At 38.8% G+C, this 12,824-nt stretch overlaps 1 protein-coding gene across 5 annotated transcripts in view; it reads left to right on the forward strand.

Annotated features, from left to right (window-relative positions):
* Nucleotides 1–12,824, forward strand: part of MON2 (MON2 homolog, regulator of endosome-to-Golgi trafficking) — a 107,834-nt gene that overhangs the window by 7,562 nt on the left and 87,448 nt on the right. For all 5 annotated transcript variants that reach the window (XM_021711170.1, XM_008055613.2, XM_021711168.1 and 2 more), the window contains one exon: nt 10,086–10,149. Coding sequence is in view for 4 of the 5 variants with exons in the window: in XM_008055613.2 (XP_008053804.1) it covers nt 10,086–10,149 (64 nt within the window). In the remaining variant the exon portion in view is untranslated. The remainder of the gene's footprint in view (nt 1–10,085; nt 10,150–12,824) is intronic.

Consider the following 12,824-nt stretch of genomic DNA (forward strand, 5'->3'; position numbering starts at 1 on the left):
CTGCAGTGGCCGGGAGCAGCCACTGCCCTCCAGTCTGGGTGACAGAGTGAGACTCCAACTTGCAGGGCTGGACCCCCGCACCAACTCAAACCCTCCCCCCCCCAAAAAAATAGCATTGCACAGCCTAATTTCACACCTAAAGCCAAGATCACTTAAATCCTAACTTCCACAAAAGAATCCAAATCCAGATCACCAAATAAAATCACTGTTGCAGTCATAGAAGATAAAAGTATAATAGAAAGGATCAACAAGAACAAAAGCTGGTTCTTTGAAAGGATAAATAAGATTGACAATCCCCTGATGAGATTGACTGAAAAAATGAAATAGAGAAAGCCCAGATAAACACATTAGAGATGCAAAAGGTGAAGTCACAACTGACCCTGAAGAAAATCTAAAGATTATTAGATATTACTATAAAAACCTGTATGCAAGTAAATTAGAAAACCTGAAGGAAATGGAGCACTTTCTGATTTTTTTTTTTTTTTTTTTTGAGTTGATGTCTCACTCTGTTGCTCAGGCTGGAGTGTGGCACATCCACAGCCACCCCAGGCTTGACCTGCTGGACTCAGGCGATCCTTCTGCCTCAGCCTTCCAAGTAGCTGGAACTACAGGAACACTTGATATTGGTAGGTGCCTTTCGTGGACTTCAACCTGACTGCCCGTGATTGACAGAAACCCACCCAACAGGCAGAGTGGAATGTCAGATAAGTAGGTTCATACAGTCACTGCGTATAAATTAACCTGAGCAAGCAGGCAGATTACTAGCGTCTCCAAGTCTGCAGCAAAGGAATGTCTGAAAGGGGCTTATCGCTTTAACATTTACATCCCGTTGTAAAAGCAGAAGTCAGCATGGCAATTGGGACTAACAATGCTTAACCCAAGAGTTCTAAATACAAACACTACTTAAGACATTATATAATTACACAATCAGTCGCTACCCGGTACCCGACATATGCCTAATTCTTCGGGGTCTGAGGTAGGATTTAAAGTACTAAGATTTCATAAAGTACAATGAACATGAGGTAGGGATATATAAAATATAGTGAACTAAACACTACTTTTACAGCAAGTATGGCTTTTGAAGTTTCTTGGTTTCTTGGGTCTCTCAACTATCAGCTGTTCCTTCCAGCTCTGTGATTTCTAGCATACCTCTTTCTTTTCTATTTTTTTTTTTTTTACCTATTATCTTAGTTTCAGGTTTTAACATTATGCCTGGCTTTTGACATGCATTAATGGCATATGTGACTCCAAACTGTACCCACCACCAGATTAATATACTTAAAACAACTCAGAAACCCTCAATGGTTACTCTGTACTTAGAGAACTTTTTTTTTTTTGAGTCGGAGTCTCTTTCACTCTGTCGCCCAGACTGGAGTGCAGTGGCCACTCCCGGCCACTGCAGCCTTGACCTGCTGGGCTCCAGCGATCCTTCCACCTCAGCCTTCCGAGTAGCCGGAATTATAGGCGATTTTTTTATTTATTGTAGAGATGAGGTTCCGCTACCACGCCCGGCTGATTTTTTAATTTATTGTAGAGATGAGATTCTGCCAAGTTGCCCAGGCGGGTCTCGAACCCGCAGGCTCAGGCAATTCACTCACCTCGGCCTCCCAAAGTGCAGGATTACAGGCTGAGCCACCAAGCCTGGCCACTAAGAGAACTTTTTGGTTTTTTTTTTATTTTTTTGAGTTGGAGTCTCACTCTGTCGCCCAGACTGGAGTGCAGCTCCCAGCCACCACAGCCTCGACCTGTTGTGCTCCGGCGATCCTTCCACCTCAGCCTTCCAAGTAGCTGGAACTACAGGCGCGCGCTACCACACCCGGCTAATTTTTTGATTTTTTGTAGAGATGAGGTCTTGCCAAGTTGCCCAGGTGGATCATGAACCTGCGGGCTCAAACAATCCACTTACCTCAGCCTCCCAAAGGCGTGGGATTACAGGCTGAGCCACCGAGCCCGGCTTAGAGAACTTTTTAACAGTGTTTACCACCCTCTTGATCTTCCCAACCTTGCTTTCTGGTTTCATCACCCTCAACTCTTCCTCTAATGCCTTTACCCTTCAGCCAGACTGGCTTGCTGAATATATTCTTCTGCTTGCCTCATTCATGTTATGCCTTCTGGTCCTCTTGTTGGTTTGGAATTGCCTCCCACCTTTTTTTTTCTTTTTTAAATAAAAAATTCCCTTTGAATGCCACTTTGAATGTTGCCCATTTGTTGCATGAATGAATCAACTTACAGATAACTTTCTAATTTCCCTCTTCACTTAATCATTCAGTTGTTGGTTTGTTCATGAGATACTTTTTGAACACCTGCCATTGCTGAGGACTAGCTGGCTACTGGAGCAAAAAGCAATTGCAACTTCTGCCCAGGCTTGTCAGTCTAGTATGTTTTCCTCTGCTTTCTTAACTTTCACCTAAATGTATTTTATAATTTATTTCCTTATAACTCTTTATGTTTTTCCTTCTGTTGTAGTTTGTTAAGGATTTTTTTCTCTTTTCTAAATAACTTCTTAGGGCTCAATATTGGATCTTGTTTATCCTTCTATCCTCTATAGAAGGATAAACATTTGTGTGCTTAGGAGGTGCTAATTAGATAATTAGAAGATTGCATTTTTAAGAAAAGGAAGGAAAAGGCTTACTATCTAGATAGGCGTACAATATATTTATATTTAGCCATCTGCGTGTAATCTGTCTTCCAACCTTTAATTTAATATGCTAAAGAAAATATATTTTATTTGTTTCCTTAGAAACCAGAGGTCTGAATAGATTGTCATATAGGTATATATTTTTAGAAGCTTTTAGGGTTGTAGAAAAATTGAATGTTACAACAGAAAATCTTTCTGGTTTCAATGTAGTAATTGTTTTATGAGCATGTTGTCATCTAGGGAGTGTTCTGGATCTTTAAGTACTCCCAAGTGTGACCTTGACTTTGGATCTTTTCATTTTAAGTGACATTTAAGATCACAAGTCTTTAGGCAGCTCCATACTTACCTGTCTCATGAATGTATTATTTTTACCTAAGTTGCCATTGACTTGAATTTCACATTTCTTCTTTAGTTCTTATTTCAAGCTGTGTCCTGTGAATAATTAATTTGGACCTTTAGTAAATATGTCGTAATTTTTAAAAATCTGTTTTTAAAATTTATTTATTTATTTGAGTCCATGTCTCGCTCTGTCCCCCAGGCTGGAGTGCAGTGGCACGATCACAGCTACTGCAGCCTCAACCAGCTGGACTCAGGAGATCCTTCTGTATTCCACTTTCAAATAGCTGGGGCTACAGTTGTGTGCCACCAAGCCCAGCTAATTTTTTTATTTATTGTAGAGATGAGATCTTGCCATGTTGCCCAGGCTGGTCTCAAACTCCTGGACTCAGGCAGTCTTCTTGCCTCACCTCCCAAAGTGGTGGGTGTGAAGCACCACACCTGGTTCAATTTGTTGTAATTTTGAGGCTTCATTGTCATAGAAGTTGTCAAAATATATGTTTTTTAAAAAAAATAGAAAAGCAATTTTTGTGAAGACAAGCAGCCTTTAAAAAACCTTTTTTTTTTTTTTTTTAAATCTGTGTATAGTTCTGGTAGTGAATATTTGTTCATTCCTTTCCTACCATCCATTCTCTTTTACTTCCTTCAGAGGTAGGCTACACTCTTCCTCATTTTCAGCCCTTTGGATTCTCCTTCCTAACTCCAGGGTATCTTTATTAGCTTAATCTACTTTAACCCCTCCTCCAGCATGCCCACCTCTATTCCTGCCCAAGTTACATAATGCTAGTGAGTGCTCCTGGGAAAGAAAAGCTTCCTCTTTCTTCTTTAAGAGCTACTGAAAGGGACTCTTTTCTTTTGGATAGTGTTATGTGAAATTGTGAGGTAGTGGAATGGCTGCAGCCATTTTTGCCGAAATTGAAAGCAGCCTGAGGATGAACCTACCCATGGGACAGAGCAGAACCAAGGGAGTGGCAGAAAGAAGAGTGAGACTGCAGCCCGGATGGCCTGTGAACCTTTGGATCAGACTTCCTCTGGGTTTTTCAATTAGTGAGACAGTTAAGTCCCTCTCTGTCTCTCCCCCTTCAAGTGGGCTTGAAGTAGCGCGCGCGCACACACACACACACACACACACACACGGGTGCATATACATGCATGCACACGCACACATATATATACACACACATACATATACGGGAATACCAAAAAATTTATACACATTTTAAGAGATGTTATCTATGTATTACTTTTTGAAGTTGAATTGAATTACAGCAGCAATGTGTAGTATGAGATTTGCTCAGCCATGCTTCTCCCATTTTCTTTGACTGTTCTGCCTGTTGTATGGTTATTCTGGCATTCACTTGATTAACACCATCTTTTGAGTGAACATCTTACTTAAAATGTGTATACTTTTTTTGGCACTCCTGGTGTGTGTGTATGTGTATACATATATACACACGTAATACCAACAAGTCATTTTTATACTATTTAGAACTTTTCATTTGTTACTTTAGAAACATTATGTAGTTACTATAGGAAAGGCACCATGAAAGGCAGAGTAGTAGGGATGAATGTTTCTTACCCTCATGGGTCTTACAGCTAGTGTGCGGAAACAGACATAATGAGATAAATGAGATAAAGTGTTCCAGGTACAAGCCATAGACAGAACTGACGGTGGAAAGGCTTTTCTGTAGTTGTCATGTCAAAAAGTGATGTAAGAAATGATTCTGTCAGCTCATGGTACTAGAAGGATGACAAAATCAGAAGAATCTGCACCATAGTCTACAGCTGTTTTCATGTTGCAGTGGTTTACTTTCAGCAAAGCATTGTCACATTAAATTAGTCCCAATTTGGGTTTGTATTTCATTTGGAAATTTGTTGGCTTTACAATTTAAAAGCTATAAAGCATATATTCCTGATTGTATTTATACATACACTTACATTTGTCAGTGACTGGGTAGGTTCATGGATTTTTTTTTTCCCTCTTAAAAGATGTCCTAGCCGGGCTCAGTGGCTCAGTCTGTAATCCCGCGTCTTTGGGAGGCTGAGGTGAGTGGATTGCCTGAGCCCGCGGGTTCGAGACCCACCTGGGCAGCGAGACCTCATTTCTACAATAAATCAAAAAATCAGCCGGGCGTGGCAGTGCACGCCTGTAGTTCCAGCTATTGGAAGGCTGAGGCGGAAGGATCGCCAGAGCCCAGCAGGTCAAGGTTGCGGTGGCCAGGAGCAGCCACTGCACTCCAGTCTGGGCGACAGAGTGAGACTCCAACTCAAAAAAAAAAAAAGATGTCCTTATACTATTGTTCTCAATTTTGAGAAACATTGGTAGGGGTGAATGCTAGGAAGCCACTGAAGAATTGTGACAGTGGATGGATGGAGGACACAATTGCAGGTAGAGGCATCTCTTTATTTAGGTTGATAGTGTGGACATGGGATTTGAAAAGAAAAAGAGTACAAGGTATGTTAACTCCATAGACTGATTGTGCGATGAAGGGGAAACCCAGGTATCTGGTCAGCAACTGGATCAGCAATGCTGCCGTTCAGAAAATTAGAGATTGTAAGAAGAAGAAACAGATTTTTCTGACTGAGGTGGGACTTTGGGGATGGAGGGAACCGATGACATCTGTTTGAGCATCTTGAATTTAAGGCACATTCTAAACATTTAGGTTAATAAGTCTGTAATTTAAGAGACAGGTCAGGAACAGGAATATAATTTAGGAGTCTTTTGCTTTTAGAAGGTAGTTGAAACTATAGAATTACAGTTGTCCTTTGGTGTTTGTGTGAGATTGGTTCCAGGACCCTGGGGGATACCAAAATCCACAGGTGCTCAAGTCCCTGATGTAAAATGGCACAGTATTTGCATATAATCTGCACATCCTCCTATATACTTTCAATCATCTCTAGATTACTGTACTTCTAATACCGAATACAATGTAAATGCTATATAAATAGTTGTTATACTGTATTGGTTTCTATTTGTATTGTTTATTGTTTTTTCCTGAGTGTTTTCCATCTGCAGTTGATTGAATCCACAGATGCAGAGCCAGTGGCTATGGAGGGCCTACTGTGTGGGATTGCCTGGGGGAGTTTATTGAGTGAAAAATGAGGCCAAGGATATTCTAGGTGGTCTTAGAAGAGGAGTCAGTAAAGAGTATTAAGAAAATTAGCATATTTCATGAGAAAGTTTAAGAAGTGTTAAACTCTGCAGTGTAGTTATTCACACTTTGACTTTCTTTTCCAAGTCATAGATTGCCCTCAGGGCTATATTAGACTACTCACTTTAACCTGTGTCATCTCTATTCAAGTCTGCAGAACTGGCCATGTTTTTTCCTCTTCTTTTCTTTCTTTTTTTTTTTTTGCATGAGGGTTAATAATTCAGGAAAAAATAACTGTGTTTACAATTGAGTAGGTTCCTTACGGATATACTTGGTAACTGATCAGAATAGGGGATACTTCTATGTCCAAGAGCTTAAGGACTCCTCTGCACACCTACAATCCTTGATAAATAGAAGGAAATCTGACTCTGAAGACCTTTGTGCATACAGGATCTCTTAAAGATGTAAGCCAGGCCTTGGTATGAAGTAAGACTAGACCCCGGTATACAAGTGTATCAATAAAAGTTGATAATGAAACTGCCTATGAGAAAGTGTTACAGTCTCAAAAGTATTTTGGCAATAGGACTTGGATGTGAAAAAATGGGGAGATATGAGATAGGTCTAATTATGTCCAAGGTAATTCTTTGAGTTTAGGAATGAAAATACTGGTTATATATCTCTTAAAACACTACTTTGGAACTACTTTAAAAAATACTCCTTATTCCTTCTCATTATTGTGTGCATGTGTAAGCATATTTGTTAGATATGTGCACACATTCATGGTTCAGCTCCTATTCATCTCAGTAATTCAAAACAGTGGCAAATTTCAAATCCTTATCTAGCATCTAGCATGCTACAGGCTGGATTTGGGGAACTGTTAAGTTTGACTGACTAGAATTCAAAAGGTCTATATATGATGGTTCAATTCAGTCAATCTCTGTTGACACTGAGGCAAAACCACATATTGAATTTGGTCATATGAAAGGTATATAGGGCCATAGTTAGAAGGAGGAGAAGTTAAACTTGAAAATGATGATGGAGAAATTTCAGTGACCACAGATTAATTTCAACTGGCCCAGTAAGAAATCAACCCAGTCTGAGATGAGGTATGTGAGTATTACAAAGTATTCAGGATAAGATCAGTGTTTCAGTGTTCTTTATTTTTATAGTAGTAAATTTGCTATGGTTTGTGCATCTTCATAATATAACCAATATATCCAAACACTTCTTACCACCTCAGTCACTACTGCCTTGGGCCTATCTATCCACCATTATCTCTTGCTTGTATTATTGCAGTAGCCACCTAAATTTTACTGTATATTGGAATCACCTTAAGGTTTTTTAAACTGCTAACTCCTGTCTCCCACCAGCAGTCATTCTGATTTACTTGGGCTGCAATCTGGACATCAGGATTATTTTTAAAGATTCTGGTGTTTCTAATATACACTGCTCAATTAATCAGAAGAGCAATACTCTTTCCCTGAAGTCATTGATTTTGACTGTGTTTTAGTGCCATTAGCCATGTTAATTTAACTTGGGACATTTTCATTTATTGAACTTTTAGAAGAAGTAAGTTCTAGTGTATCCATGAGGCTTCTTAGTTATGAGCAAGGGAAGCAGGCTCTGACTGATTTAAGCAGAAATAAAATTTACTGATAGGATATTGAGTGGTTTGCAGAGTTGGTAGAAGGCTGGATGGAGCCAGCCCTAGATAGGTGCATGAACAGAACGAGGCTAAACAGCTAGAACCACAGCAAAACTTGTCCCAGTGAGACATTTCTGCTGTCTCCGCTGAATAGTGGCTGGATGCCACTGACTGCACTACTGCCTGCGCTGGTCACTCCAGGCCACCCCTGGTTCTGCTGCCCTGGGAAACTTGGTATTGCTTTCACTGTTGCTGTGGTCAGAAAGAATTCTCTTTGGTCTCTGCCTTTCTGTTACTAGATTTCACATTGAGAATCGCTGTATGGGTAAGCGTAGGCTGCCGGGGCATGCAGGAAAGCAAGCATCTGGGATTTTTCATTTTAATGGTGAAAGATAGGCTATTGCTCCACAATTCATGAAGTTGAGAGTTCTTCAGACACAAGGGCTTTCATGTGCTTGGAGGCAACAGAATGACAGAGGTCTACTAACATGGTGTAGCTTACCATGTGTTCTTTATTTCATACATTAATTCACTAGTTGTCAAACTGGTATCCCAGGGCACACTGGTGTTCTTCCTTAGCTACTTTTGTTTTTTGAGTCAGAGTCTCACTGTGTCACCCAGGCTGGCAGGCCGTGGCATGCTCATGGCCACCCCAGCCTTGACCTGCTAGACCCCAGTGATCCTTCCGTCTCAGCCTTCCAAGTAGCTGGAATTACAGGCACATGCTACCATGCCCAGCTAATTTTTTATTTATTGTAGAGATGAGGTCTCACCAAGTTGCTCAGGCTGATTGTGAACCCGTGGGCTCAGGCAGTCCCCTCACCTCAGCCTCCCAAAGTGCCGGGATTACAGGTTTGAGCCACTGTGCTCAGCCCATATACATAATTTTAAATTGCATTAAGAATGTATAAAAAGATATTAATATTTTAAATTTTGTCTAATAAATTTAAAATATTTTAGTATATAATCTAAAAACGGGACTAGTTTATGTTCTTTTTTTAACTACTAAGTCTTTAAAATCTAGTGTGTATTTTACACTTAGAGCTCAGCTCATTTTAGACTAACCATATATCAAGTGCTTAATAGCCACAGAGTAGCCAGTTACTAACTGTATTGGGCAGTGTAGTTCTGTGGCATTCTGTGAAATGCTATATGACTTTCAGGTACTGCTAGTTAAACATACAATGACAAAGTGTTTTAAACACATTATGAAAACTTTAATGAGTGCTTAAAAAATATAGCTGGCCTATAGTACCAACTACTTGGGAGGCTGAGGTCGGAGGACTGCTTGAGCTCAGGAGTTCTAGTCCAGCCTGGGCAACATAGACCCCCATCTCTTTAAAGAAAAAATTTGTATATAAACATATAAGTCATATATGGATGGGAGTGCCAAAGAGTGTATATACATTTTTAGTATGATGTTCATTCAAAAGATGGCATTAATCAAATGAGTGCTAGTGTTACCATGTGACAGGTAGCACAGTCAAAGAAAATGGGGGAAGCATGGTTGAGCGAATGTCATACTACACATTGCTACTGTAATTTAATTTGAAAAGTAATACATAGATAGCATCTCTTAAAATGTGTATACAAGACGGGCTCGGTGGCTCAGCCTGTAATCCCACGCCTTTGGGAGGCTGAGGTAAGTGGATTGCCTGAGCCCGCAGGTTCGAGACCCGCCTGGGCAGCGAGACCTCATCTCTACAATAAATCAGAAAATCAACCTGGCATGGTAGCACATGCCTGTAATTCCAGCTACTTGGAAGGCTAAGGCAGAAGGATCGCCGGAGCCCAGCAGGTCGAGGCTGCGGTGGCCGGGAGCGGCCACTGCACTCCAGTCTGAGCGACAGAGTGAGACTCCAACTCAAAAAAAAAAAAATGTGTATACATTTTTCGGGCACCATTGTATATATACACACAAATAGATGACTGAGAAGTAATAACAGTGAGTGCTGAACAACATTTGTGGTGGGGAGATGGGAGGTGTAAGATGGGGAAGAAGAACCTAGTTATTTTCAGTAGACTTTATTTATTATTTTTATTCTCTGAACACTTAAATTTGTGGGGGATTGAGGTATTCCAGTTATGTTTTAAGGCAGAGGAAGGCAGCATGCTATAGTGTAGAGTTTGTGAATAATCAAATTAATCACATTTTATACATTTAATGTTTATGTCACTACTGGGCTTAGTAGCTGATGTTTTGCAAATTAAAAAGGTGACTCTATTTGTGCTTGAGATTTTATGTGTGTGTGTGTGTATATACATATATATATACACATATATATGTATATATATACACACATATGTAACTTCTTTTCCCTAGATAATTTGTGTTGATAGTAAGTTTATGTTCTAATTATTTTTATTCTTGCAGGCTGCTGAATCAGGAATAATAAAAGTTAAAACAATAGCTGCACGAAACACCGAAATTTTGGCAGGTAATTTTTTGCATTAAAAATTTAACAATTAACAAAAATTTGACTAATAATAATAATAGTAGAATCTTTCTTTAAAGAAGCCATCAGTTTTCTGTAACATCTCTTCCTTATGCCCTAAAATATGCTATTTATAATGAACAGAACAGGTAAAAGTCCTTAACTTGTGAACAGATTGTGTTTTCCGAAGATGAATGCTATAAAATTCTCTGAAATCAGAAAGCTTAAAATTACTAATTCCTTAAACGCAAGGATTTTTTTCTTACCTTTTCATTCTCTTTCATCTCTTGCTAATTACCTGAGACATACCTTACTTATAAAAGACCCTCAATTAGTATTTGTTGCATTGAACTGAAAGACTGGTTCTCAGTCTATCATCCAAGATCTCTGTTATCTTTATGTACTATAAAAAATGTGTAGTGTAGTATTGTGTATTTAGTTTTGCCACATGAGTTTTATGTCTTGGAGAAAGAATGAGAGTGGGGTAGAAAAAAGAAAACAAAAGTGTTTTCTTACCTTCTCTGGATTGAACCTGGTTTTCAAGGAGGAGTTTTCAAGAGTTTATCTTTGGCATCCTTTTTACTCAGCCTGCTCCTTTTTCTTCTCACCTCAATAATGACATGGAAAAGAGGGAAATTGACATTTTGGGGGAGGGAGAGAGAATCTGTTGTGTGTAAGACACTTGCACCACTCTGCCTTACATAAGACAACTTTGTGGGAAAGTATTATTTTATAGTAGAGTAAATTGGAATGCAAAGAAAGTAAGCTTCTTGCTCAAGGTCACATGGTAAGTGGTAGAACTAGTTTCGAATCCAGGAGTGTTCAGAGCCCACATTTCCCGTTACAGTGTGCTACCATTGCAAGGTTTCCTCCTAAGTGTTTCATATGTGACCACTGCTTCCATCACTGGCCCTTCGGTCTGCATTTCCAGTTCCAGTAGTGCTATTAGTCTCAGCTAGTCTTTGAGAAAAGCAGTCCTATTAGTTTAAACAAAGTCTAAGTGGTAAAGAATCTCTTTAACTCTCATACCTTTTACATTTTTTGTGAAGGATTCCATTAAATCCCTAACTAGGGATTTCAGTCTGTTACCAAATGAAACGAAGATTTAGGGGGGCAGTTTAAGTGTGGAGGGCCAAGTGGATTTCCCTTAAGCTATCCAGCTTGGAGGAAATTTGCTCTTAGGTTAGCTCTCCTAAGTTAGCACCCATGTCTCTCAGCTTCCCTGCTATTGAACAGTCTATCAAAATACCAAACAGTTTTATAACATTGTTCATGAAATAATGTTCTGTGTGCATACTGAGAAAGAGCGTAATAAAAAGTGGTAGGTAAAGGTAGAGGTGTGTGCGTTGGGTTGGGAGGGTGGGCAGGTGGGTTTTAATGGGAGATGTGTGTTGGGCAGATTAGCTACTGGGGGGAAATTGGTGCTTAAAAATATATGATGACCTGAATAATTTTATGTTGGAGACTTATCATAGGCCAATCATATCAGAATATTATTGTAAATATTTATCTTTGCTAATATCATTACTGATATCATAGTAAGTCCTTAATTATTCTCCAGCAATGGAAATTTTCATTGGCTCTATAGTTTGTGGAAGATAAAAAAAAAGACTGATTTCTTTCAGAGGATCAGTGTTTATTCCAGTGTTCTATACCAAGTAAAATGTCTAATGAGTTAGTCTTAAGGGCATGTAAGAAACATATTGACTCAGTTGGTATGAATTTAATATATGGGCAGGCTGTTAGTTTCATTTTAATTCAATTAACTTTATTCAAATCAAGTTAGAACAGACCCTTATACAAATACAATTAATACTTTATGTTTTAACCTTTATAGTATCCAGAGCCATGTACTCAAAGAGGTATATTAGCATACTGTACTATATTATATTATTAGGATAAGTTATCAGGATAAAGTCTTATCCTAATATTTTTCACCAAGTATATATAGCAAGTAATACCTAAAAGTTATAGATTTATAGACCACTGTCATCTTCAAAAGAAGATGCTCTTAAACACAAAGAACTTAAGTTAGTCAGTATATAGTTTCTAAACTACATAGTTAATTCAATGTACAGTTAATACTGAGAAAATTATTTTAGTCAACTTTTTCTATTTCCTGAGAAATGGTTACTTATTTTAGTACTTGAGACTATAGGAGATGATGGAATATTACTTCTGTATGGTAATGGATGTCAAAGATAATAAACGATGGAGGCGTTCTCAAATGAGGTGGGATATTGAATTCTCATATGTCTCTGAATATTCAGAAAATATAAAGATTGGCTGTAAAAATCAGAACTTTTCAGTAGCATCAGCTAGCTTAATTAACGATACTCAGCATAGATTTCTAGCCAGCTTTAGTTTCTGAGGTTTATTTTCCAAGGGAAGATTGTTTACATCGCAGAATAAATCTTTGCTCTGCATCTCCCCTTCTTTTAAGCATCCTCCCTTAATGTTTACTTTTCTTTGTTTTCACTGCTGTCATGAATGCTGACATAAGTGGGAATGCTATGCCAGGTAATGTCAGCATTGATTCAGATGTACAGATCATTATCTCAAAATCTCCTTTTTCTTTAAAGATAAAACTTTGCAACTGAGAGCAGCAAAAAGATTTTCATTTACAAGGCCAAATGCCTTAATCTCACATCTGACTATTATATATTACAAATTGTGTT

The sequence above is a fragment of the Carlito syrichta genome, unplaced genomic scaffold, assembly GCF_000164805.1.
Source record: "Carlito syrichta isolate Samal-C Ts95f unplaced genomic scaffold, Tarsius_syrichta-2.0.1 Scaffold301892, whole genome shotgun sequence".
NCBI lineage: Eukaryota > Metazoa > Chordata > Mammalia > Primates > Tarsiidae > Carlito > Carlito syrichta.